This window comes from Colius striatus, chromosome Z, assembly GCF_028858725.1.
Source record: "Colius striatus isolate bColStr4 chromosome Z, bColStr4.1.hap1, whole genome shotgun sequence".
NCBI classification, from domain to species: Eukaryota; Metazoa; Chordata; class Aves; order Coliiformes; family Coliidae; genus Colius; species Colius striatus.
In genome coordinates this window covers 17,394,011-17,421,368 of record NC_084790.1, presented here as the reverse complement: position 1 = coordinate 17,421,368, position 27,358 = coordinate 17,394,011, and the positions used below count along the sequence as shown (strand labels likewise).

At 44.3% G+C, this 27,358-nt stretch overlaps 1 protein-coding gene across 2 annotated transcripts in view; it reads right to left on the bottom strand.

Annotated features, from left to right (window-relative positions):
- The window catches only part of MUSK (muscle associated receptor tyrosine kinase), a 56,102-nt gene that overhangs the window by 13,578 nt on the left and 15,166 nt on the right, over positions 1-27,358 (bottom strand). Inside the window, exons 6-11 of one of the 2 annotated variants that reach the window (XM_062018743.1) lie at positions 18,271-18,395; positions 14,088-14,247; positions 12,583-12,589; positions 9,547-9,813; positions 5,338-5,513; positions 4,919-4,942 (exon numbers count right to left, since the gene is read on the bottom strand). In XM_062018743.1, coding sequence (XP_061874727.1) covers positions 4,919-4,942; positions 5,338-5,513; positions 9,547-9,813; positions 12,583-12,589; positions 14,088-14,247; positions 18,271-18,395 — 759 coding nt within the window. The remainder of the gene's footprint in view (positions 1-4,918; positions 4,943-5,337; positions 5,514-9,546; positions 9,814-12,582; positions 12,590-14,087; positions 14,248-18,270; positions 18,396-27,358) is intronic. The other variant, XM_062018744.1, reaches the window with a different exon arrangement.

The following is a 27,358-nucleotide window of genomic DNA, read 5'->3' as shown; positions in this document are numbered from 1 at the left end:
GTGTTTTTAAGCTTGCAACTCAGAAAAACAGGAGGAAGCCTAACCTGCTCCAAAATAAAGGAAGCTTAAGCAAATCTTTTTCAGCTTCATGAAAGCTTTGTAGAAGTTTGGATACAAGTTTGAATTAAAGGCTATGTGTGTTAATTTATTCTCATAAATTGTCCTGTTTTTCCTATAGGAAGATCACAGGAAACGCATAAACATGACTATCTGCTCTTCTCTTCTTGCATCATCTGCTGCACACAGGATTACTGTTATGGGTCTTTTCCAGACCCTTTGATTTCTGGTCTTTCACCAGCCACTACATACGGGTAGGTAAACATCACCATGACAATGTTTGATCCAGGTGAATGAGCTCAGACATAGGACCAAGTTCTTGTAGCCCCAGGCATGCAAACACCTCAGTACAGGAATGGCCATGGACTTCATGAGCACAACGAGGCCATCACAGTTTTCAAGTAAAATGCTCTAACTTGGATTTCTTTGTTGGATATGTAAGCTACAAGGTTATACCTCATATCCGCAACAAACTAGCAGCCCTCACATCATCAAGCACCTGTAGCTCTGCAGATGTGTAAAATCTTACTAAAGTGCCCTAGAAAACAGTTGTGTGTTTGATACCAGTGTTTTAAATGTCTCACATCCAAAGGCCAGGAGAGCAATGTCTGAAACCTGCCTCATGACTGAGATAGTAACCAACATGAAAAAAAAATTACACAGAACTGGAATAAACATCAATGACAGCTTAGAGGAGCAATGTGGAGAGATCAGGGGCAATGGCAACACTAAGGAAGCACCTCTGAGTCCTTGGTGGCCTGGAAAATGCAGCTGCTGTCATACATGGCCATGCTACAATAGAAAGCAAAAAAAAAAGGGTGATTTGACTGGACTTTAATGAATAACTTTCATGGGCAAGCTAGAAAACAGGTTGGTTCATGCTCCCCAAGCTTTTGTGGACATAACAGTGGCTTTAAAGTAAAAAAGGAAGGTCAATATCAATGAAATGCTGCTGTTATGTCTCCTGATCCATGACTAAATAGTGCACACCTATGCAATGCTACTCTAGGAAAAATACTATGAAAGCTGAACAAAAAGGTCACACATTTACACAGAAGACAAAGGTCATGTCCTGAACTTGCAAAATCCAAGGGGAGACTAAAACCATCCCATCAATGCACCACTCATTTTATGGCATCCACCCTTCATGCTTCTTTGCCCAGGGAGGGGATGGCTGTAGCTGCAGGATGTAAGCATTGGGCAGTGATGCTGCAGTGCCCACAGGGTGCCAAAGCACTCATCTCCCATGTGTGCAGCACTGTGTGGCTGGGGCTTGGGTGGCCAGGTGGAGCCAAGGCCTTCCCATTAAAGAAAATTCTCCAAAATTCTCCATTTCACTTTCTCTCTCCATGCAGAGGGTGCCTGCCACTACCAAGTCCACAGGCCTCACCTGCTCAAAAGCATGGCAGAAGGAAGGTTTTTTCCTTTTTCCAATGGGACAAGTTCAGTGGTTGAGCTTTAAACTCCAGTTCTATTTCAGCTGCTAGAGCTGATGTGTGTGTTTTGGTCATGACCGGCAGCAGAGCAGGAGACTGACAGAAGTGACAGCAGCATCATGGGGGATGGCTGTGACTCACCATTGATAATGGGAGAGCACACGAGAAATAGACTTCAGAGATAACTGAAGCAGAGTCCTGAGGCTTTTTGGGTAATAAGGTTTTGCAAGGCTAGGCTGATGTAGGTGTGTAATGCTGGGATGACTTTGGTAGCAGTATCAGAAATAGAAGTTAAGCAAAACTGGTGATAATTAGGTAGAAAAGATAAACACCTGAAAGGGAGGGTACCAACTAAAAGCACCATTCCTCTCTAGTCACCTTCCACAGTTACCAGTTTGTGTTCTCCCCAGGCTCTGAAGAAGAGGAAATGTGTTTCCCCATGCCTTGGACATTAAAAATCAGGCATTCCATGGTAATGACCTGAATCTAGCCACACAGGACCAGAGAAAACGCAAATCACAGAACCACGAAATATGAGAATCTTAAGGGTTGGAAGGGACCTTGAAAGATCATCTAGTCCAACCCCCTTGCCAGAGCAGGACCACTTAGAGTAGGTCACACAGGAACTCATTCAGGTGAGTGTTCAATGTCCCCAGAGAAGGAGACTCCACAACCCATCTGGGCAGCCCCTTCCAGTGCTCCGTCACACACATAGTGAACAAATTTTTCCTTGTATTTTTTTGGAACCTTTTATGTTCCAGATGATAACCATTGCCCCTTGTCCTATCATTGGACATCACTAAGAACAGCATGGCTCCATCCTCCTGACACCCATCCTTTACATATTTGTAAACATTAATGAGGTCACCCCTCAGTCTCCTCTTCCCCAAGCTCAAGAGCCCCAGCTCCCTCAGTCTTCATCAGAAGGGAGATGTTGCACTCCCTTCATCATCTTTGTGGCCCTGCACTGAACTCTCCCCAGCAGCTCCCTGTCCTCTGGAACTGAGGGGCCCAGAACTGGACACAATATTCCAGATGATGTCTCACAAGGGCAGAGTAGAGGAGGAGGAGAACCTCTCTTGACCTACTGCCCACAGCCCTTCTAATACACCTCAGGATGCCATTGGCCTTCTTGGCCATAAGGGTACATTGCTGGCTCATGGCCATCCTGCTGCCCACCAAGACCCCCTAGGTCCTTTTCCCCTACAGGTTCATTCCCCAACCTGTATTGGTACATGGGGTTATTCTTTCCCAGATGCAAGACTCTACACTTGCCCTTGTTGAATTTCACTAGGTTCCTCCCTGCCCAACTCTCCAGCCTGTCCAGGTCTCATTGAATGGCAGCACAGCCTTCTGGTGTGTCAGCCACTCCCCCTAGTTTAGTATCATCAGCAAACTCGCTGACAGTGCCCTCTGTTCCCTCATCAAGGTCATGAATGAATAGATTTAACAGTACTGGTCCCAGCACTAATGCCTGAGGAACTCCACTAGACACAGGCCTTCAACTAGACCTTGCCCCGTTGATCACAACTCTCTGCCTTCTTCCCTTCAACCAGTTAACAATCCACCTCACTACCTGATCATCCAGCTCACACTTTCTCAGTGTTGCTGTGAGGATGATGTGAGAGACAGTGACAAATGCTTTACTGAAATCAATATAAACCACATCTTCTGCACTACCACCATTGATCCACCTGGTTACATCTTCATAAAAAGCTGTCAGGTTGGTCAAACATGACTTCCCCTTGGTAAAGCCATGTTGACTGCTCCCAATGACTCTCTTGTCCTTTAAGTGCCTGGAGACAGCATCCAGGGTAAGTCATTCCATCACCTTTCCAGGGATGGAGGTGAGGCTGACCAGTTTGTAGTTACCTGGCTCCTCCTCCTTGTCCTTTTTGAAGACTTGAGTGACATTTGCTTTCCTCCAGTCCTCAGGCACCTCTCTTGTTTTCCATGACTTACTGAAGATGATGGAGAGTGGTTTAGCAATGACTTCCACGAGCTCCCTCAGCACCCACAGGTGTCTCCCATCAGGGCCCATGGATTTACGTACATCCAGATTCCTCAACTGATCCTTCACCCAGTCCTCGTCAACCAAACAAAACTCCTCCTTTAACCTGACTTCCTCTGGAGTCTGGGGCTCCTAAGAACACTCTCCAGCAGTATAGACAGAGGCAAAGGAGGCATTCAGTAACTCTGTCTTCTCTGCATCCTCTGTCACAAGGGCACTCAGTGGGCCTACATTGCCTTTAGCGTTTGTTATACCTGCAATGTAGATAAACAAGAAGCCTTTCTTGTCCTTGATCTCCTTTGCAACGTACAACTCCAACGAGGCTTTAACTTTCCTAGTTGCCTCCCTACATCCTCTGACAACAGCCTTATATTCATCCCAAGTGGCCATCCCTTCCTTCCACACTCTATAGACTCTCTTCTTCCACTTGAGTTTGTTCAACAGTTTCCTGTTTCACCATGCAGGTCTCCTGGCTCCCTTTCTTGATGTCCTACCCGCTGGGATGCTCTGATCCTGAGCCTGGAAAAAGTGATCCTTGAATATAGACCAACTATCTTGGGCCCCTTTAGCCTCTAATACCCTGTCCCATGAGATGTCTCCTAGTAATTGCTTGAAAAGGCCAAAGATGGTCCTTCTAAAGCCCAGGGTTGTGATCCTGCTTGGTATGTTGTTCCTACTACACAAGATCCTGAACTCCACTATCTCATGGTCACTGCAGCCAAGGCTGGCCTCAGTGTTCACCCCTTCAACCAGATACTGCTTGTCTGTGAGTACAAAATCCAGCAGTGCTGGACATCCACCATTTGCATCAAGAAGTTACCATTGATGCGCTGAAGGAACCTCCTGGACTGTAAGTGACTAACTGTGCGGGTCGTCCAGCAGATGTCTGGGTAGTTGAAATCCCCCATGAGAACCAAAGCCTGTGAGTTTGAGGCTGCTCCCTGCTGCCTGTAGAAGGCCTCATTAACTTCCCCATCCTGATCAGGTAGCCTGTAATAGACACCTACTACAGTGTCACACATGCTAGCTTGCCCCTTAACTCTAACCCACAAACTCTCAACTTGCCCCCTATCCTCACCTGGACAGAATTCAGCACATTCCAAATGCTCCTTCACATAAAGAGCAACTCCACCACCTCGCCTGGCTGGCCTGTCCTTTCTAAAAAGAACACAGCCATCCATGACCACATTCCAGTCATGTGAGCTGTCCCACTATATCTCTGCAATGCCATCAGATCACAACCCCTTGCCCTTACACAGACTTCCAGCTCCTCCTGTTTATTCCCCATGCCGCATGCATTGGTATAGAGGCATTTCAAGAATGAAGATGATCATGTATGCTGTGCAAGCTGCATCTTCAACAAAGAATATCATGCCCACTTGTAGAAACACAGAGCCTGGAGCAGTCTACTTACTGGTTATATTCTCCTTCTTAAAATCTGTAAAAAGACAAGACATAAGGAGGAGTTGTCTCAGATGTGATATAACTGGGTGCTTGCTATGGGAAAAAGTTCCCTCCGAGCATTGCTCAAAGGGCTTGTTTCTCTGCAATGACACTTGAATGGCAATTTTACCATAATTAAGACTGGTCTTGGCAATGAGATTGTTATGACCCTTTCAACAGTGAGCTAGCCTTGATTTACTGAAGAGATTTTTCCTTCATACCAGTACACAGAGACTAACAGCTGATGTGGCTGTTACAGTTCTATGCACAGGAACCGGCAGATTGATACCCCACCATCAGTCTTTAGTTGTAAGTTATGGGTTGCATCCTTCCCCCCTCCCTCACCAAGAATATAGCTCTCCAGAGAATGCACAGCCTATGCCACCTTACCGAAGAAAGGGATGCTGGTGCAGGCACTGGGGTCCTGGTGCAGGCTGGGCAGCCTGTTGCATTCGGGAAGAGTGAGCAGCATCAGCCCTGGCTTGTAAATCCCCTTCTGAGAGTTCTCCTCCATTGAGAGCCATTCCTTAAAGCAGTAGAGATCCTTTACAGCAAGGCAATTCTCTCTACATTATTTTGCAAAAAACAGTGAAATACAGCAGTCAATGGCTTGATAATAACGGCTAAACTTAGCAGTGGTGTGCAAGGGTTATGCAGGCTGATAGAAATCCATCAACAGGGCTATGCTTCTGTAAGACAGCCTATCTGGCTCATAAACCATAAAGGAAAGTCTGTATAAAATGTAACACCTTCCTTTAAGAAACTCAAAAAGCTATACTTTTAGTGAAGTGCAGTTATGTTCAAAACACGACACACATCACAGTCTGTGAGGAGTTAATTTCCACCTTTTCCTATAGATTAATTGCTACCTTCTACTAATGAACCTCATGTCTGGGAGTTAGCATTTTTCAGTACATTCTAAAAATCTCACCTGTTTTCTGTAAGTTGTACATGAAAGTGTCATCTATTAAAGGAGAGAGGTGAGTTGCAATTCTTAATCTTCTTAAAGTAAATATTTGCCCTTATTTTTGTCACAGAATCATCCATCCGATTTTCTTCTTTTCTCCAGCAACATTTTGTCCCTTTCTTTATCTTTTATCTGTCAGCTCTCTGTAGAAAAACTTTTACAATAAAACAAGAGACCTAACTCTCTCCTACTTAATGTATTACCTCCATAACTGTATGAAACATACACTGACAAGAAGTGATTTGGATGTCTAAGTATTTCTTTTCTGCAACAACAATTGGTGCCCTTCAAGTCTGCAGGCTGAAGCCCAGCTGCCCTGTGTTTGGTTTTATCCAGTGCTGGTTTATTCCTTCCTCACTTCCACAAAAGCCAGAATGCAGCCAGATGGTGTGATTTTTCTTTTTTATGTTACACAGTATGTGGAACAGGAATGACCCTCTGAAGGAAAGAAATGTTTAGCTAAAGAAGTAAGAAAATCTTGCATTTGAAGCTCTGTCTGATACTTGGGAGATCTGGGTTGTATTAACTGCCTTCACCCTGATGCCTGAGCATCCTCGAACAAGCCTCTTAGTTGCTGTGCAACTGAAAAATGAAAAAGACCATTCTGCAATCCTGTCTGCTCTAGCATGAAAGGCAGATTATCTTCACCCAGGAACCCACCGCAGCAGCATGGTAAGGCAGCTAGGGGGAGGAATGGTCAGTCTCCTCAAACTGGGTTCATGCTATTGTTATCATACTTAATCCTTAGCAGCGAGAACTTGATGAGATCATTTGCAAAGATTACTTCAGATTATTATTAGAAATTTTATGTCATGCAAATGACAAATGGACTAAGAACAGTAGGAGTAGAAGAGGACAAGTGGGCCAATAGTGCTTTAGGGACCACAAAGGACTGTTTAAGAGGAGGTGGGGACACAGAGGCCTAACCAAAGTGAGACATTTCCAAACTCAAGACTGTTTCCTGTAGCCCAGTCCCTTCCTGTCTACAGTGGTAACAGAAATTAAGAGTTTTTCTTTTGCTATCACAGAAGCATCCAGTGCTAAAACACAGATGTAACCAAGACTTATGAGACATCATTTTCTCTTAAAAACGGGAAAAAATTAATCTTAACCACATCATGTTGTAATTACATAGAGTGAAACTTTTCCCATGTTGTTGTATTCTGTTTCACTCCATCTTGTTTTACTCCCTAATTATTTTTATAAAAGCTTTACTCAGTCTGCTTATCAGTTGCCATTCTTCCTAGCTAGCTTCAAAACCAAAATGTATATAAAAATAACATAGGAAGAAAAGAAATACTAAGGATAACAAATAACAAGAAAAAAAAGCACATAAATATGGCAAGAAAAATGTCCCTCAAAAACTGGGAGAATTCTCCAGACCTCTGAGATGGTTAAATTCTTACTCATGAAGTATTTCAGCTGAAAACTGGTGTAATCTAGCCAGTTTCTGCAGAGGTATAAAGTTGTCAGTAAAAAACAGACAATTGAAAAGTAACCAAGACCATGTGAAATGTGTTCAAGGGCTCCCAGATATCTCAACTGTCCAGAGGTAGGCATTAGATATTTAATTTATCAAAAAGAGTATTGGGTTAGGGCTTTGGAAGGACTGTTGTCCAGCTGACCTGCTCTGAGAACAGGAAATGGGAAGGATGCCATTTCAGCCCTCTTGTCATAAAAAGAGCTGCATCTAAATCTGCATTAAAATCACAGGAGAAAAAAAACCAAACTATACTATTGACTCATGATTTTGAATAAAGATGACACATTCCTGTGTGACCTAATCTATGCAGACCTGCTTTAGCATGGAGGTTGGACTGGATGATGTTTAGAGGTCCTTTCTAACCTTTTTACTATTCTGTGATTCTGTGACAGCAGGCAAGTCTGTTAACATTTAGATGTGTTTGAAAATGCTGTGCCTGTAGCTCAAGATCAAGTGCAGGTTTATGCTAATTTATATCAGTCTAACTTCAGAAGTCCCCCAGAAGCGTTAAGTCTTCAGTCAAATCAACAGGAATTCTGGTCCTGCATGACCATTCACAGACAGGGGTAAATGAAGTGAGACCCAAATCATACTGAATGTCCTGTGAAGCACTGTGCAAAATCCTTAACTGACACCTGTGCTCTGCATGTGTGGCTCAGATATAAATACTGTCACACATCTTGAAAAAAGGCAGGGAGATAATGTACTAAAGGGCACAATGACAAAGAGCAGAGAAACAAGGCAGCAGGGAGGAGCCTGCCAGAGAAAAAGCAAGTTTCAGCACTTGCCTGCATGATTTTCTGTGGATGCTTGCATATACAATTCTTTTGTAGGATATATGCCACTACTGTGCCAGTGCAGGAATACCAAACAGCATGGGCACCAAAGAGAGAAGACACTGTCAAGCCTTGAACTGGAATTTTCCTTTGTGCCTTTGTTTTAGAGATATTAAAGGAGGAATAATCAGAAAGGTCCAGATTACAAAGTGCTGCCAACTGTCCTTAAAAGCCTCTACTTTTAACTGGAAAAATAATTGCCAGTAGACTACACGTGGCCTAAATCCAGCTGGGGCTGCACTCCCAGTCTTCCCAGTCAGTTGTGTCCTACAGTTGTGTTAGGAAAAAAGAAAGCTTTACCCTGACACATCTACGTGGGGCTGTCCTCTGCAAGGCACATAAAGTAACCATTGTTCTGTTATAGTTATCATCAATAAAACCTGGGCCAGAGGCTATATATATTTAGCGCTTAAGGGAAAACAAGGAACAGAAGCTTCAGAGGCTGGAAAAGGAAGAACTATGAGCCGAGCTTGGAAAAGGGTGCTTAGCCTGAGAAGCTGGGGAAGATGTAAAATCTCCCTACAAAGAGAAAGGGAAGAAACTCATCTCTGTGGCTATGGTGGGAGGACAAGAAGAAATGAGGGAAGGACTGCTCAGGAGGCTGTGCAGCGAGTGAGAACTATCTATGTCGCTGGGGCCTATTGCAGAAACACCTGTCAGCAGCAGATTAGCTGTAGTAGGAGATGCTTTAGACTCCTCAAAGTCTCTGCCAGCCTCCTTTCAATGCACATTTCTCTGCATATGGTGGAAAGTCAGATGGGAGTTTTAGCTTGGTTTGGCTTAATAGGTACAGTTACACTGGCAGTGTCTCTGGTGTCTTTTTTTTGGTTTATACTCACTGTGACAGGAAGTGCTAAATGACTAGTATATTGCCTTGGCCAGATTTGTTGCATGTACTATGACCATATTTAGTCAAAATCCCAAACAAGCTATTGCTTTTGATAGCAATAGTCAGTATAGTCAGTACATACTGACCTAGTGAGACTTAATGGATAGCAATATGTTATTTAAATCAATTATGTCATTCAACTGGATATTTCTTTTCCACAGTGTTTGCTAAAAGCCTGATGTAAGACAGACATCTGGGACTGTAAGTCACTCTGTGCCCTAGCAATGAGCACAGAGAGCTCTGTATCAGGTAGTCTTTGTGCACACAGAGGAAAGAGTAAAGGGAAAATCCATGCAAACTCGGGAAGCCCATTTCCACTCAGTGTTACTGCAGGTCTGGACAGACTCTCTCCACTCCCCTGCTGCCTACACATTCCCTCAAAATGAAGGTGAAAGATGAGCACTATTTTTGCTTTTTCATTTACCTGCACAATGGTTTTGGAGCTGGCCCAGCTCCCGAGGGATTGCACTCCTGGAAGATGTAGTTACACAGCAGAGACTCAGCGGCTGGTTGGCAGAATGAACTCACCATTTTCAGTTCAGTCCAGGCAGTGTGCACAAGCAGCTCTTGTGTCTCCTCTGGGTCAGCATAGGAGGAGTTGAAGAAAACAAGAGCGTTCTTCGCCAGGATAGCACTACACACCTCACCTCTGTACGTGCTGCAGTAGCCTGCATCACCCTTGTACAGTTTGCTGTTGAGGACAAGAGCATATACACAGCTTAAGCTCAAAGTCATAAACAGCTGGAGGAGCAGGATGCCTAGGCTCTGTTTCTGAATAAAGTGGCATTTGTAAGGCTAACTGAGGGAGGAGGAGAGGGTAGGTGGTTATAACCACTAAAAACTGACAATATCATCCAAAACTGAAACCTCTGCAGGGAACCTCAATGTGAGCACAGGGTCCTTCTGGTGATCTCCAGGACTGAAGCTCTGGCCAGGGGTTGCTAACACTGTAAGAAGGCAAAGACTGAGCAACCACACACAACCATGACTTAGCATAATCCCTCGCTCTGTCCTCAGACCCTAGTGGGAAAATGTTTTGGTTTCCTGCTTCCCTGCATTAGAAATCAGCCGTTCCGCTCACTGCACACCTGCAGTAACTCAGGATTTTCTGTTCTGACCAGCAGCGGTTTACTTTTGGATGGACTAGGTGAACAGGGGCCAGGTGAGTCCTAACCAATATGTACCAGGAAATTCTTCACAAGATCAGCCCAGCCAAGCTGCTGCCTGCCCATCCTCAGCTCCTGCATCCCTCCTTGACCCTGCCTCTCTCCTTCATACATCTGGGTGGGAAATTCATGGAGCAGGAAGGCATAAGCCTCTGCTATTTTCCCCTGGAGCTTCCCTGCAAGGCCTGTTGTCTCCTCTCTTCACCATATCTCCCTCTTTGCAAACTCTTGCCACAAAGCAGGGGGCCAAAGCTATGCTGAAGCAATAGAAAGCACAGCAGGGTCAGCCCCTTTGTGGGCCGTTTATTTATCTTTCCTGTGTTTTTATCATCTAGCAGGAGACAGCTGTCATCCCTCACTCCCTTGTTCTCCACAGCCATCAAAAGCGAGCAGCGGAGTGAGGGCAGGCATAGGTCAGACCTGCTCCCAGTAGCTCCCACAGCCACCCTGTGGCGGCAATGCCTGCGGGTGAGAAGTGCCCTCACTCCAGTAGCCCATGGGACATGGTGCCCTCAGTGTCGGACAGAGGGAAAACCTGTAAGACCAGCCTCCTCTGTGCACAGGAGACAGCCAAATCAGGGATAGAAGAGGGCTGAGTGCAGCTGTCCCCACTGCTCATTCGGTCAGCGTAACTGGGGTCAGGGAGTTCAATTCACAACACGCCAACCATTTGGAGTAGCCAGCAGAGCTATTTGTGTCTTTGTCTTTTATTTCTTTCCCCTGTCCAAATAATTGCCCATTGTCAGCCCTGGGGATTCTTGCTGTTTGTCTTTGGAAAGATGAAGTTGCACGGAAGATGCCCAGACTTGGTGCTTTTCAGATGCCTGTCTCTGCAGGTGCCACTCTCTGTCCTTAGTTTAGCTGCATTACTTTGAGTTTCATGTAATTTTTTTTTAAATTATTACTTTTCCCTACATGTCACAGTGCCTAAAAATACAGGAAGGCACCAATTCCTTGAGGTAGTATCAAAACAGTAGTGATGCTGTGACACCCTGCATCACCCTAGGCTCCACAGACATCCCTTCATGTGACAGAGGCAACCCCCAGCCCCCTGTGTCAGTCCCACAGCCTGTGACTTCTCCCTGGCACAGATCAACATTCCCCACAGCACCATGCTGCCCCCAGCACCCGGATAGATTTCACTGTGGCATGGCAGGGGTCACTTTATCCACATTTTTCTGGTGATGCCCATTGTGCTTAATCAGGAAGGTGCACCTTTCCTGTGCCCCAAGAGGCACAAGAAGGCACAGGCATGCATGGAGCAGTTGTGTCACTGACTTCAGTGTGCTGCAGAGCAGCCTGATGAGAGCCACACCAGCTTATGCTGTGTTTCCTCACATTTTTGAAACTTACAGGGAGACACCAACCAGGCTGTCATGGAGAAGCAGCAACATGTTTCTCACAAGGCCTTGTCACAGAAAGGAAATTTCATGCAGTGAATATTGCGAATAACTGTGAGACAGAAGGGCTGAGCATTTGATCACTGTTCCCATGCCTATCACACCTACAAGGGTGCAGATCTAAGGCATAAGTTTGCCATCATCATCATCAGGTGGTCACTAAATCACTGACAAACTCTGAATCAATCTTGCAAGCCTCTATGAGGGAGGCAAGGGCCTTTGCAGGGAGCCAGTGTCAGCAAAGTGGCAAAGCCATTTGCTCAGACTGTCTCAGGCTCTGCCCTTTTCTCTGAGCAGCTTCCAGCCCTCCTCCCAGGCTAACCTTCTCATTTTCCTTCCAGATTGATCTGCCAGCATGACATGTAAAAATGGGTGACAACTCTAAAAACAAAAAGACAGTCAAATTGTTCAGTACTGCAAAAAATACTAAGAAATGTAGGTCTAGTCACATACAAGTGGGTTTACCCATCCTTAATTTTGCTTGGAACAAATATGTAAGGCTCTCTTGCCCAATCTGGTTATTGCAGAACAAAAATACACTTATTGGCTGTGTGCAGACAGGAGTTCAACTTGCCTGTAAATTTATAAGGTCAATGAATTTGTGGGTGTGTAACTGCAACCAGAATATTCTGCCCACTACTATATTTCAAAATACTCTTACTGATGTGTGATCCACTGCTTGCCACTGAAGCATCCTTATTTGCTTCAGCCCAGTCTCCAATTATGCTTGCATAAAGAAGCTCAGTGTTCCCTTCAGGTGAACCTCATCTCTGTGCTTGGCATCCAGAAACCTGCTCCCTTTATTTAAGCCAAATTAACCAAATTCCCTTGATATATCATTCTCTTCCTTGGCCCAGAGAAGACACACAGGCAGAACTAGAAAGTCATTCTTACCTCCACTCTGCCAAGAGCCACCAGATCCAGGAATTGTGATGAGCCAGGAGAAAGAAGAAAGGGAAAAGACATCAGTGACACCACATTGACCCTCTGAGATGTGGGAGCTAAGATTTCCATGTTAGGAAATCTGTCTGAAAATGATACAGTTAAACTAAGTCCTTATTTTGCACCTTCTTGAATGGAAGCAGAGTTGGGCAACATTATACACAGTACAGGGAAAGGGAATGAGGAGGAAGCAGATTGCTAACTGAAGTTCTGGCTGAGGTGGACTGTTGCACTCTAAACACACACCATTACCTTTATCCTTTGAGTCCTACATAACCAGCAGCTTGCACCCTCTGAGCCACTGACATCCCCATTACTGCCAGCAGCAGCTGTCACAGGTGAGAGAAACAAGGGCTGGAGGAGCAAGGTAGGCATACAGCTTCCCCGCACAACTTGCAGCACTTTGGGAAGCTGGGCTGTGCCAGCATGGGCAGAAAGTGCTGAGCACCCGACAAGGATCTGGCACCTCTGCTCTGGGACCCTTGAGAGCTCGGACAAGGCCAAAGCAAGATCCTGCACAAGTCTGAGAGGCTGCTCCCCACTTGCTGAGCACATTCAACTTGAAGGACAGCAGTGCAGTTTCTCCCACCAGCCTAGAATATCTGCCCTCCCTATGACATTTGCAGCTCTATTTCATAAGGCAGAGCTTTACCTGAGCTAAAGACAGAAGAGGGGATGTGAAATATGGTACCAAGTGCCAAGTCTCTTATGAGATAGAGCTTGCTGCTAGGTCTCAATGTCCAGCGCAAAAAAAAAGGACATGGTTATTTTCTCAACAGAACAGAAGCTGACACAGAGAGAGAGGAGCAGGTGCATCTCTGGTTAACACTAGGGCTACCCCTCTTTCTAGAGTCCCATGTAATCTGCCTTTCTAATTAAGCCCTCTTGTCTGTCCCAAAAGGGAAGGCACAAGATGCCACCTTTCTCTTGGTGTGACAAATGCTGTTAGCTAGCTCAAACTACTGGTATTTCTCCTCTTTGGATCATTCTTTCCCTGTTTGAGAGATATCTCTGGGAGCAGAGGTTACCCTAGGCACAGAAGGCTACTGCTCTGACAGCAACCTCCCTGATTTCTAGATGTGACAACCTGAGACGTGGAACTGCTCATGAAAGTTATTTTCACCTTGCTGTTAGGTGACACCAACACTGGGTCATGTCCATGACTTCCTCTGCATGGATGAACTTACCAAATGTACTTCTGGGACACAAAGTACAAGACAGCATCAAACATTCAGGAAATGACAGCTGTGCCAGTCTCAAAGTGTAAGAATATATGAAGAAATAGCCTGGCAGGGGATGCGCTTGTACTCAAATTTAGCCCCCCATACACTGTCATCTCTTCAAGGCTTTCCCTTCTCCTCCAGAGTACTTCACATCCCTTTCCTCTACCCCAGCAAGGAAGCTAGGTTTGTGACTGCAAAGGCAAAAAAATAATGACATTTTCTTTCCCAGTATACCTGAAACACTGATGGTTGCTGCAGCTTTTGCAGCTCCAAAAGTTTTGCTGTGTTTATTTGTAGCGAGACAAGTGAACAGGCCAGGTCGGGTGACATACACCTGCAGTCTGGAGTCAATCACTCTGTCCTTAATGCTTTCTGCTATAGACCCTGTGGAAACCTAGGAGAGAGAAAAGCACAGTGCGCTGATATGCCCAAAAAAGGTAAACAAATCAACCAAAGAAAAATCTGAGACCCATCTATTTGAGCATTTAAATTGTCAGAGGAAGATGTAGCAAGCAGATAGAATTGGCAGAGAGGTAAAGCTAATGGTATTGTTTTGATGTTTTCATAGCCATTGTCTTCCCAGGCAAAAGCAAATATTAAAGACTTGAATTTCACACTTCAGCCACATTTTTACAATTAATTTTCAGTTCCAGGGGTGATGTAGTCTCAGTTTTGCTCATGTAATAGAGACAGCTAATTACTCCAGGACCTCTTCTAGTAGATTATTTGCTCATTCATGCCTTAGCAAAGAAGGGCACAAGGTGGCTTTGTGGACCCTGGCTATACAGAGATAGAAAAGAAAATAGGTTGGAAGTTGTTGATTCTGGATTAATGTAACTACTACCACACTTCCAAAGCAGTCATGAGCAAAGCAAATGCCTCTGATGCTTTAGCAGTTAGTGATAGATTTTCTTATCTTATACTCAGAAATATGGAAAGGGCGACATGGTGGTTTTGGCCAGCTCTTTTCCCAGGTCAGAAATTCCCATGTAAACGGACTTGGAGCCTGATGAATTTGACCAGTTGGGCTTGATTTTACCAAGTCTTTCTTGCTTCTGTGGGATTCATTAAAGTAGGAGGACATGGTACACCAAGACTCTACCTTGCAAAGTCAGTAGGAAGGAGCAGCATTGTGTGCTCTACCTTTCATACTGATAGGAAGTGCCAAGTGTAATTCAAGTGAGATGCCACGTTGTCTGTGGATCCCACCAGTGTGACCTGGCCCTGAAAACAGTGAGAGTTGTCTCCCCGGATCCATTCCAGCAAAGTACTCTACCTGTGCATCTGTCTCAGAGGTTAGAGAGATCAGTCTGACCTCTCTTATTATTAGAAATGTGATTTCAATGGCACTTGTGTCTGTTTCCAAAGGTATTAATAGTAATAACTGAAAAAGTAGGAAAGGATATATCAGGATTGTATTGCATCTTTAACAAAGATTGTTTTATCTCTGAAAAAAAAATCCTGAATATATTTGTTTTGCCACACTCGAGCTCAGCTTGGGGTTGTGGTGAGGGAATGTGCATGATAAGAAATCACTAAATAACCAAACACCATTAGTCTAAGGGATGGGTAGTAGGTCAGTCACTGTGCAAATGCAGGGATATTTTTTTACTTTACATCATGAAGTCAGTTCAGGTAGATGGGAGCTGAGGTGATACTTTTTCCACAACTTTCTCTTTTGTTAGAGTGCTGGTCAGATTTATTTTTAGATTTTTTTTTTCTCCTCATAAGCCACTAAGACAATGCTGGGACCTTCCTGGTGGAAAAAACGAATTTCTTTACAGGCTGCCTGTGCCTCTCAGCATCCACACAGGGGAGGTGGCCTCTTACCCTGAACTTGTGCTGATGTGGTCCTCTCTCCATCCTCATATGCCTGGTGTACCTAATTCTGTTATCTGCCTTCCCAGCAGCCCTGGACTGTGCCTGGGGAGCTTGCAGAGACAGCATTGCTCCCACCACCTTTGGCCATGGGAGGACAACAGCATTCAGGTAGCTGGAAGTGGTACAAGCAGTGTGCATGGTCACAGACACTGTGAAAAATCACAGCTGAAAGTGTCAGACAGTTGTGTCTAGGACTTCCACATGTCCATCTGTTTTCTCTACTGGGAAACCTCAAGTCTTTCCCTTCTGTTAATTGATTCCCTTCCCTTTTTTAAATATGTGCTCAGAATTTTTGTTTCCAGCAGGTCTTTTTCTAGTCTTTAAAATGCCACCTCAGTTACGACCAAAGCAGAGATCTATTCACATTTTCACACCTGGCTCATTTGTTCTTTGTGGTGCAGAAAGCTACACTTTAAGGTACATGATGCCCCATGGTGCATAGCAGAAGGAAAAGGAATTGTGTTTCTGTTTAGGTAGGCAAGGCAGCTGCTACTCAGAGGTGTTTCCATCCTCCGCTTCAAAGGCAGCTCAGTAACCTCAAAAGATTCCCAATTTCTAAACCTCAGGACAATTAAAGGTCAGCGTTCATAGACTGTAATGCCACAGGCACCTCAAATGACTCACCAGTGCTTGCTTGTGAGCCGCAAACACACATGCTCCACTCCACCCACTTCCTGGACTGACTATCCCAAAGACAGGCTCTGGTAAGGTCTCCTTGCCATATTTAAAATGAGGCAGTCTGGAGGATCGCCCTCTTGGGACTGGACTTTACCTTGTAGACAGGAATGGGATAGGGCATATCTGACCAGCCAGGCAATGGCCTTGGGCAGAGGCTGACCATCACCTCACACACAGTTTTCTGTAGGACTAGTACACTGCTGGGAGCTGGGCAGAGCTGGAGTCTGCACTTTGGAAATTGCCAGAGGCTCTAGGCCCCTCAAAACTTTTCTTCCTCAGTGAGGAAGAAGTCTTGAAAGAACACTTGACACTGTCTCAAAATAATTATCACCAGAAATGATCAAGGAGCCATGGGGCTCTGCAGAGGCAGATCTGATGCCTTTGCTGTTCTCCCAAGTCATCTCGAGGGAATATTAGCCCTCAGACTGGAGGACACAAAAAGGTTTAGAGGCGATAAGAGAGGTAAGACAGCCTGAAGAGCAGCCCAGGCTCCTTAATAATGTATTTGAAGATATGGAATGAAATGATACAGATCAGGTTGGGGATAGCCTCCTGAAGTTAGGAATCTGAGAATTTGAGTCTGTAGGAATGGCCATGGCCTCCATCAGGCAGTCAGTGGCCTGAAGGATGTGAGAAAGCATGGAGGCCAATTGCCAGGCTGCACACAGTGGCTGTTCCACCTACCTCCACAGCATCATGTCCCGGTGCTCACATCATTTAAAAAGCTGCTGGAAGACCATGTAGTGTCAAACATGTCCACCAGAACCATAGAAAGATCAGAGGAAACCCATAGCAGACTCAGGCTGCAGAGCTGCTTGTGGCTGTAGTGCACCTACTGCTCACTCTTGGGGATGCAATATCTGGTGTCAAGCAGACTTTCAGTTCAGCTGAAGGGAAGGCATTGCAATAGCCCACACAAGGCCATGAAAGCCAGACAAATTCAAAGAAGACACCTATGTTAAATGCTCAGGGTAATTAGACTACAGAACAATTTCCTGTGAGAAGCAGTGGATTTTTTTCTACTGTAACTAGCAACAGGACAACGGGTAACGGGATAAAACTGGAACACAAAAAGTTCCACTTAAACATAAGAAAAAACTATTTTACAGTGAGGGTGAGGGAGCCCTGGCACAGGCTGCCCAGAGGGGTTGTGGAGTCTCCTTCCTTGGAGGTCTTCAGGACCCGAATGGACATGTTCCTATGCGACCTGATCTAGGTCAACCTGCTTCTGCAGGGGGGTTGGACTAGATGATCTCTAAAGGTCACTTCCAATCCTACCATTCTATGATTCTATGATTTGCATCTCTCAGACCCTGCTGCTGAAGAGGTTATGCCTTTCTTGAGGACATGCCAGGAATAAACTGGTCACATTCTGCAGCATGTCACCCAGGTCACTCCAGAAAATTGTAAATCTATTCATCTCCAAATATGCTATTCATATATGTTGTCCCACTAGTATTTGACCTCGAGCCAGTTTTTTCTATGGGTTATTTTGTCAAAATACCCATTTTGCCACGTTATTGTTAGTACACTAGGTAAAAAAAACAGAAAAAGTTGTTGAAAACTTAAATACTTAAACCTATGACAAAGTCCGAGAAACCCTGAATCAGAGGACTGTAAGCATTGAAAGCATTCTTCATCTCAGGCTTTCCAGACCCTAACAAGTTAACCCTGTGGAGGAGAAAACTGTAGCAGGCAGCAAGGCAGGTTTAACTAGACTGCACAGCGTGGTGTTAGGTAAGGGGAAAAATGGAAGCCATAGGTGCTTGCTCCCAGTCCCACACTTCAATCCCTCAGCCATGCTTACAGGTTCTAGCAGACCTTCAGGGACAAAAGCATGAAAAAAAGAGGCACTTACAGCTTTCCCATTTTCCAGCCAGGTGATGGTGGGGACTGGAAGGCCGGTTGCCGCACACCGCAGCGTCACTACGGAACCAAAGGTAATATTTTGGGATTCAGGAGCCTTCAGGATTCTGGCAAAAACTGTAGAAGAAGACAAAGAGCTAGCTGAACAGCAGGTGAAGCTGAGACTGTGCTAGCATGAGGATGCTTCCTTCCCAATAGGTCTTGAAATAAGCCACAGTCCCATGAATAATAGCAAAGCTTTGAGAGTAAGGTTCTGAGTGAGCAATAGTCTTGGGAGAGGGAGAAGGAGAAAGAAAAGAATCAACATTATTATGTTTTGCATCTTACAGACCAAAATTTTACCTCTCGAAATTTCTAAATCATCTGAGTTTGACACCTCAGTGGAGGCAATGAGCAATAAACCAAGGGCAAATTCATCAGTAGAGTGCAGATGGGACAGCTTATAGCAAATACCCAGCACATTACCATGCTGCCCAGCCAAGGATGAACTCATGCAAAACTTCTTCAAAACCATCCAGATGGACCACCAGTATGGTCACATACCATGAAGGCTAAGGCTCCTCAGCATGATGGTGGTGATTAGGACTTACCACCAAGAGCCGCAAACCCCGGTATTGTCCATGCTGTGACAATCTGTGGCAAGGGGAGAGGGTCTAACATTGTGTTATGGACCAATGGCTGGCAAAGACTTCAGGAAAAGGAGATTGCAGGAGGAACGCAGTCTTTTAAAGGACTTTTCATCTCTCCAGCTCTTGCTTAGTTTTGTGGCAGTGTGGTTCGTGCTCAGTTTGAAGATAACCAAGGTAAGCCAAGATAAGCATCTTTTTGCCCCAGTGTTGTTTTTTGGGTTTTTTTTAAAGAAGGACTGAAGTATTTTTTCTGAAAACTTATTTTGATCCAAAACCACAACTTTGACAAGCTTTATTTCAGCTGCTATACTTGGACCACATGGAGGAAAGCAGAGGAGTCATTTCCCAATGTGGAACATTTGGTTTTTTTGACCCACAGTTTTTAGTGGAGATGTCTGAATGTGCAGATTCAGGCTGAATAGCTTTGTGACATTTATTCCTCCAATTTCTCATGCTTAGAGAGTAACACATGCTCTTCTGCCTTCTGGACTGCACAGTAATGACTAAAAGTCTACCCCAGAAGTTCCAGAAGTTTCTCTTGGTGTTCTCAGATGAGCCTGATATCGTTTGTCACTTTTTCTATCTGTTTGGTTCCCCTTACCAACATTTCTTGTATGCAGTCTTTTGTGCCTCTGCCCAATACACTTATTGGCACTGACCACTGAATTGTTCCGTGACAGAGACCTCCAATACAGCACAATTAGGAATCCAGTGAGGTTCCCTTCAGAAAGTGAATGTCTGTCCTCACCATTTGAGATAAGAAGTCTTTGTCTGCAAAATTTCAGTTGGAGTTAAAAAAAGTATACACATTCCACATAGTCTTTCCCCCCAGTCCTGCCTTGGGAAGAGGCTGAGATTTGTGTTAACAAAGAGCCTAAAACCAGATTTTGCTCATGGACAGACAACACTAGGAGTATATTTCAGTAGAGAAACTTTTTTGACTTAGGACCTCAATCATTCAATAGGCTCCTAGCCAGGAGTTTTTAGAAAAATTAATTTCGGTGAAGTTAAAAAGATGGGAAGATATGTATTCTGTTCAGCTTCTTAGTTCCTCTATAGTCTCTGAACAAGTGCCTCACTGTCGATGCCTGGTGCCACTTGCTTAAAGCCAAAGCAGAGCAGCACAGGGGCTGCTGCACACCCCTTGCCCCTCAGTGAGGAAGCAAGTACAAAGCTCCACTGCTAATGAGGAAAGCTGCAGTTTCTGGCCAGGGACTTTCCCAATGAACAATAACTGAAATGAAACCATTGCCTGAAGTTTCACTTCAGGCTGTAACACTAGATGGTTATGAATTCAGCCCCAAGTGCCGTGGGCAAAACTCATAATTACTTTTATACTTCATTCGGAGAAATACTAAGCTTTTGGGCCTGTCCTCTGGCAGCAGTTGCATGCACATGGTTCACACTGAAACAAGTACATTAGCTCTCAGAGCAGCAGTAAGGCCATTAGTGCTTTTCTCATGCTGCTGCTGGTTTCTCAGTGGGCTGCTGGGACCCTGCCCACCTAACAGCTCGGCTGCTCTGATCCTGTTGAGTTTAATTAATACCAGAGAGACAAACTAACACCACTCCATTAGCCAGTGCCAGACACAGGCATATATGCCCTCCTCTGTATCAGCTGTTCTCTCCAAATCTGAAAGAATCTTTAATCCAGGAGGAAAAAAAAAAAAAAAGATGTGTGCTTTGAAAACAATGGCAGTTTCACAGAACGGGAGCAAAGTCACAACGAGCGTGCCGGACAGTCCGCACTTGTGGAGAGGCCAGAGAGCTGCACCCCACTCCCCAGGATCCTCCTACCAATGCTGATCACAGCACTTGCCTTAGTAGCCCAGCACACTGCTTACATGACCACTCATCCACCAGCACAGGGAAGGCAAAGGGTTAGGTTGTTCAAGCTGAAAGCACTAAATACAGAGATTAAAACTTCATCACCAGCTGTTAAGCGTTCACAGCTTTCTTGTGGGAAGTACTGCAGCTGTATTATCTAGCAGAGGGAGGGACAGCTAAATAAAAATGGGCCTGTAAAGAAATATGCAGATTTCCCAAGTGTGGAAGACTGGAAACCCCTGTTATCCCTAGTGCCACCACATGTATTTCCAGAACTTTCAAAATTGCAGGTAAAGATTTAATATTTTAACATTTCAAGTATCTACATTTGCATGGTGTTTAAAAGTCTTTTACTTAAAACTTCACTATTTAACTTAAGTGCTTAGCTCTAGATATTGTGAATGGAATAACCAGTGGATGGAGCAGAGGGCTGCATTATTTTATTTTCAAGTGAGGAATCCCCTGGGATAAGGGCTGGATACTCCAGGTCCTAACAGGTTTTGGAGCAGCACTGACTGGCACATCCAGGGACACGCAAACCAGGACAGATTGTATGAGAATAGTCAGTGTCTCCTTCAACCAGTTCAAAGCAGGGCAAGACCACCAGCATGAGCTCGGGTTCCACTTTGGCAACTAAATCAGCAAGGAAATCTGTCCACTGGCTAAATGGAGAAACCCAGCCCCTAAAACTATGACCTTTTTTTTTTTTCCTCCCACTGGACTACACAAAGAAAGAAAAGAGTCAGAGGCAAGGAAGAAATTATAACCTTGATAGTGTCAAAATGAGCAACTGGCAGAGACCGTGAGTGAAAGGCAGGAAGAGGAAGGAACAGGAAATGGCAAAAACAATCACATTATTTGGTGGGTTCAGGACATCATTTTGTTTTCATTTTGCCTAAGAGTGAAAATTCCTAACAATCGAGTGATTTTTAAAATCTTCATTGCTTGCCCTCCTTTTCCAGATCCTTCCAAAAGTGCATTTTGCCAGGATCTTTCCCTGTTTAGCTACACCACCACAAGGTTAACAGCATTCACATCAATACTCCCAAGCTCTCAGCAGGGCATTTACCCAAAGTAATGCCAAAAAAGAAGTTAGTGAAGGCAGAAGAGAGCTTCATTTAGTTATTTAAGTGGAAAATAGAACAGAGAAGCTAGAGATGAAATCTGGCCAGCTAAAAGCTAAGCCAGCTAAATTCATTAACTTTCATTCTCAAGCCCCCTAATAAATGTCCTTCCTTTTACAGCCCTGCTAAATGATGTGCCGTGTACTGCAGGGCTTGCTAGGAGGTATCTGCACTGTGGCCAGCTGTTCTCATTTCTGAGAATTTGGTAACATCATCCACTACAGTAGAGCTGTAGTTCAGTCACAAAATTTTTATACTATAAAAAGATTAAAGCAAGGTCCGTCTCCAGTCCCTGATTTGAACAGCTAACTCTTTCCAGGTGACTTTGTTTTCCCATTGCCTTTGACTGAGCTATGTCTCTTTCCAAGGGTTTGAGGATTGATCCTGCAGTCCTGGCAAATGCCAGCTTCCTGACTGGGTAAGACCTGTTCTTTTGTTAAAGCAGGATGGATTGGGCCAGTCACATCCAGGCAGCAACCTGGGTGGCCTGGGGCTGTGCTGCTGCTTTCAGGAAAGGACAAAATTACGTCCAGAGCTCACATAAAACCCTTGAACACAGAGCCTTGCTGCAGGAAGACACTCCTTTTAGTCAGGGTTTCATAAGCCTTAATATTGGCTTTAACATACCAGGGCCTGTCAAGCACTGGTTTTGGGGTGTGTGGTGGTGGTTGTTTTTCCACTATCTTTGGTGAACCTCACCTTCCAGAGAATGCGAGCAACATTTGCCAGAGTACATAAATTAGCCCAACCTGTCAGCATCTGTGTGTACTCACATCCAAGAGTCTGTTGCTAGTCCTGGCATACTGTAAAGCATACCTCATAGTCTAAACCAAGATAAGGACAGCGAGAGCTTAAATTTGTTAGCAACTGCTGGATATCAGTGCATGCAAGCTCCCTTACCACCGCAGTCTGAGCCTGGCCTAACACATCAGCCAGACCTGGTGTGTCCATGCCTCTAGATCTGATGGCTCAACATTCTCCACTTTCTCTAATTGTTTTGCATTTATCATGAAAAATGGCCTTTTGGGTGATTATGGCTAGGTCTTATGTCAAAAATTCTTTTCCAGCCAAGATGGAAACACAGTGGGTAAAGGCAACACCTATGTGCAAAAGGTGTTTTCCCCCAGTACAGCCAGTGCTGTGGTGAGAAGCAATACACCTACGTTGTTGGGGGTGTTCACAAGCTGCACATCATCGTGGAAACTTTCCTGAAATAAATACCCTGGCAAAGCCTTTGCACTATGTACTATTCATGTGCAAGCATTTAGGAGCTAAACTGCAAGCGTTTCTTTGCTGGCTTTCACAGATGTTCCCACAGCTCTTTCGTACCTGAAGCGTGACAGATTGAAATGACTCCTCTACAGAGGAGTCCTCTGAGCTTGGACTTTGCTTACTAATCCTTGAAAAATCATTTATGCTTGCCACCTACATGCTCTGAAGAACCATAAAACTTGTGCCAATGTGTTTGTAGTCTTTTTCCAATGAGAAGTCTAGTCGTCTAAATCCCCGTTCAGATTCATTCATCTCACAACCATTCACTGTTCCTGTCAAGTCTAAACCAGCCAGTCAAGGAGAGGTAACAAGCACAGGCACTACTATTTCCTTCTCACTAGTGAGAGGCAAGGGGAAGTCTGACAAACGCATTTATAAACACATAGAAAGCCACAGCATTTGGGTTTTCTGACATTTCAAACTAATTCATGTAAAAACCCAAAAAATCTTGAAATGTCAGGGTTGAGAACAGGCCGCACATCATGCTTGTGTATCAGCAGTCACAGAGACAGCTACGCTGAGCTCTGTGCAGCAGCTAATCACATGCCAAGAGCCAGGGCTGAACAAGCAAGGCACAGTCTCTGAAGCTGACACGATGGGACAGAATCCCAGCTCACAGAACAAACAAATTCTTCAGTAGGCACAGTCAGCAACTCTCACAGAGGCAGCAACGGACTCTATGTATGGCTCACCACCCGCCTCCATTTGGGAACAGCTCACGTCGAACCTTTGCCACTGTTCAAAAGTGCTGCCGCTCTCCTACCCAATTCCAAAACTACTGGGTTAATAATTAAACCCCAAGATAACTGCAAGGTCAGTTTTGCTTTGATCTCTGAGTATTTCTTATCAAAACTGCAATATTTATCTTTTTGCAAGCTTACCAAGTAATCACAAAGAGGAGCAAAATACCTCAGGCAAAGATGATATAAGACACTTCCACTTATCTCTATCAAATTGCTTATCTATTTTTGTTTAATCCCCATCCAAACATGCATATTACCAGAGAACCTCGTGTACATTACTTATCAAAAGAAATGTAAAAAGTTGTAAACGCAGTTGGAAATGCACAGAACCTCTGCATTGTTGCTCAAGGAAGAGCACTGTTCGGTGCAGGCCCCAGAAGAACAAGCTGCATAAACTCTGTGAGTAAGCAATACTTCGTTGTCTGCTTACTGGATTATTGTGGTAACCCGGGAGGAGAACTCCTCAATACACCTGAAATATCAGCATTTTGTACAAAATCTCGAAATCTCCAAGCTATTCTGGCTTCTGATACATGACTTGGAAGGTTTGAGCCTTGCAGTAGTTCTAACATCTCACGCAGCATAGGCTAGACAGCACAGCAATACACAGACACTCAATCTGCAGCCTGAGGCTGTGAGATGAGTGGTAGGGACAATTCAACATCTGTGTGGAAGGAAGATGACTAAAATCACAACATCTTCATCCTGAAGAGTATGTCTTCAAATTCTAAGCTGTAGTGTCTAATATCAAAGCAAGTTTTTGCTTTTCAAGGTAACCTTATTCAAGAGGGAGCTCCAAGATTTATGGATGGTAGGACAGTGTGCAGCAGCAGAAGGACTCATAACATTAAAGGCACAGGTCAGCACAGGAACTTCTCAGCTGTGAAAAACTTTGGTAGCATGTAGATGTCTCTGGAATCCTAAAAGCAGACCCTGCAAATATGCAAAGCTATAATAACCAGGACTAAAATGTAAATAGATAGTGTATATCCTGTGTAACTATATAAAACCTGTTCTGTACAAGTATTCATTTCTATGTACAGAGCAAAGACCAGATTCAAGGACAAGCGAGGATAACATGTTCAAATTACTTCCCAAGGAAATGAATAAGGAAATTCTTTTCATGTCAGTACTGGTCTTATCTATGTGCCTGGTTTCTTTGAAGGAGAGATCCTTCTAAATCTCCCCATGCTCTGGCTTTTCTACAATAGAATGACACACTGTGCCATTTTACTCTGCTATTGCCTGATACTGCTTGCCAAACTGGGAAAGAAGTTCCCAGTTTCCTGAGTCAAAGAACAGCTCTTTTGTTCATTCCAGTAGTGATCAAAACCTGTAACAACCACTGCCAACAGAGCTACCAGGCTGCCTGAGCATATGAAAATCTCCACAACTGCACAGAAGCCTCTCTCACTCTCAAGAAAGGAGCAAGAGATTATGGGGATCACTGTGATACCCAAAACTGAGATAAACACTACACCATCCTGACATCTGGTCTCCACCAATGAGTAATAGCAGTGTCATAAATTTAATTGCATGCCATTTGAAAAGTACCTCCTTTCATTTCTTTTAAAGTGCTCCTAGCAGTAGCTGCTAGGATGTTTCTTGTCTCGGGATGATAAAAAGTAGCCTGTTCCCTGATTGCCTTATCCACCATTCACGCTTGGTTTTCAATGCTGAAAGCTCTGCTAGACCTTCCTAACACAGAGATCCCTCTTCATTCTCTATTCTTGATTCCTAGTTTGAGATGCTCTTCTTGGGAGGGCCTGTATGGAACTGCATTTAATTTCAGAGATGTGAGGGGACAATTCCTGACACAGAGAAGCACAATGGCAGGCACATATTTTCCATAATATGGGCAAACACATCCACAGTTTAGGTAAATCAGTTACAGTGGGCAATAAGAGCAGGTCTTTCACCTCCACCAAGTGATGAAATGAGAAAGACAAGAAGTCATTGGACAACAGAAGGCAATTGGCTCAGAAAAATGCTATTGGTCCACAGACAACTTAACAAAATTGAACTTTTAAACAGAATCTATCAAATGTCCCCGTTACCTCGTTTCTATCTCTTCAGTCCCAGCTCTATCTTGGTTTCTCAGTGTGAAAAGGCTGGCACTTCAGTATGGTTGTCTCAGTTTACTCTGGCGGCCTTTATCTGATAGCAACAGATTTTCTCTGTCCTCTCCTCTCTTTGTTGTTGTGCAGGAAGCACAAGTTTCCTAGCCAGCCAACACAGTTTACAAGTCAGAGGGGTTTTGTCCACATCATCTATTTTTTTTCTTAAAACCCCAATTCATACAGTGATGTGAGAAATTCATTCATGTAGATGTGCCTTTCCAAACTTTGTTAGGAGAAAGAGGTTTTTGCAAAAAAACAAAACAGCAAGCTTAAACATCCATTGAAGAATTGCTCCTATATGCTTTGTCAGAAACCTCATGAGCCCAGGGCGCCTGCTGTGAAGCTCCTTAGTGCAGGAGGCCATACGATGGCAATTACTCCAAGCAACATGCACCGCATGCCTGTCTCACAGCATAGCAAGACTTAGGAATAAATATAATACCTCACACTTGTCTGTGTATTTGCTGAAGGTCTGGGGCTGTTTTCTTTCTCCTGTGGCTTGCTCTTTTACCCTGTAATTAGGGCTATGGTCATATCTGCAGCAGCTGAGAACCTTGGGATGACTATGGTGAATGCAGTAGGTAGGAGGTGATTTAATAAGATATTCTGGGCTTTCAGATCCACCCATGCCACCCTGCAGAGGCCAGTCAATTACTTCAGCGTAATTACAGACAGGCTTGTTACTATTTTTTTTCCCTGCAATGCTCCTTTTCCTCAAATTCTTTGCGATTTTTAACAGCAAACTACAAACTACTTACTGCTACAGAACACTGCCTGCAGATACATACACTAGCATCACCACATACAGGGAATCCTTTCCTGCTCAGGCAATTTCCTTTTCTGCTCATAGCAGAGCCAAACACTTTTCCTCAGTGTCAGTGCCAGAATTTCCCTGGGGAAATTTTGTCCAGCACTTAAATAAAAAGCTACAATCTTGCTGTCTGGCAATCCATCTCATCCAAAACATCCTACCTCGAAAGTTGAAACTGATAAAAATTCAGATTTCACATAAATAACTGATCTATGGGAAAGGCAAGGTAACAACGTAACAGGTTAACAGTGCCAATTGTCTGTTCTGGTGGTCTCATGGCATCTTGATTTCATTCCATCTATGCTGAGTACAGGCATATTGACACAAAACAGTAGAAAACCTTCTGGATGGCACAGTTGGAGCCAATTTTCATTTGAAACAGGGCTTGTGTCTGGGATGTGATCCATCCAAATTGATAAACTAAGTGGACTAAATACATAGTTTCATTCTTGAGTTATGGTGTGACTTTCTTGTCTGATTTGTCTGCGATGCAAATTTGTCCCAAGACAAAATAAGAAGTCTACAAAACAGCTGAAGAAAGACAGTATTTTACA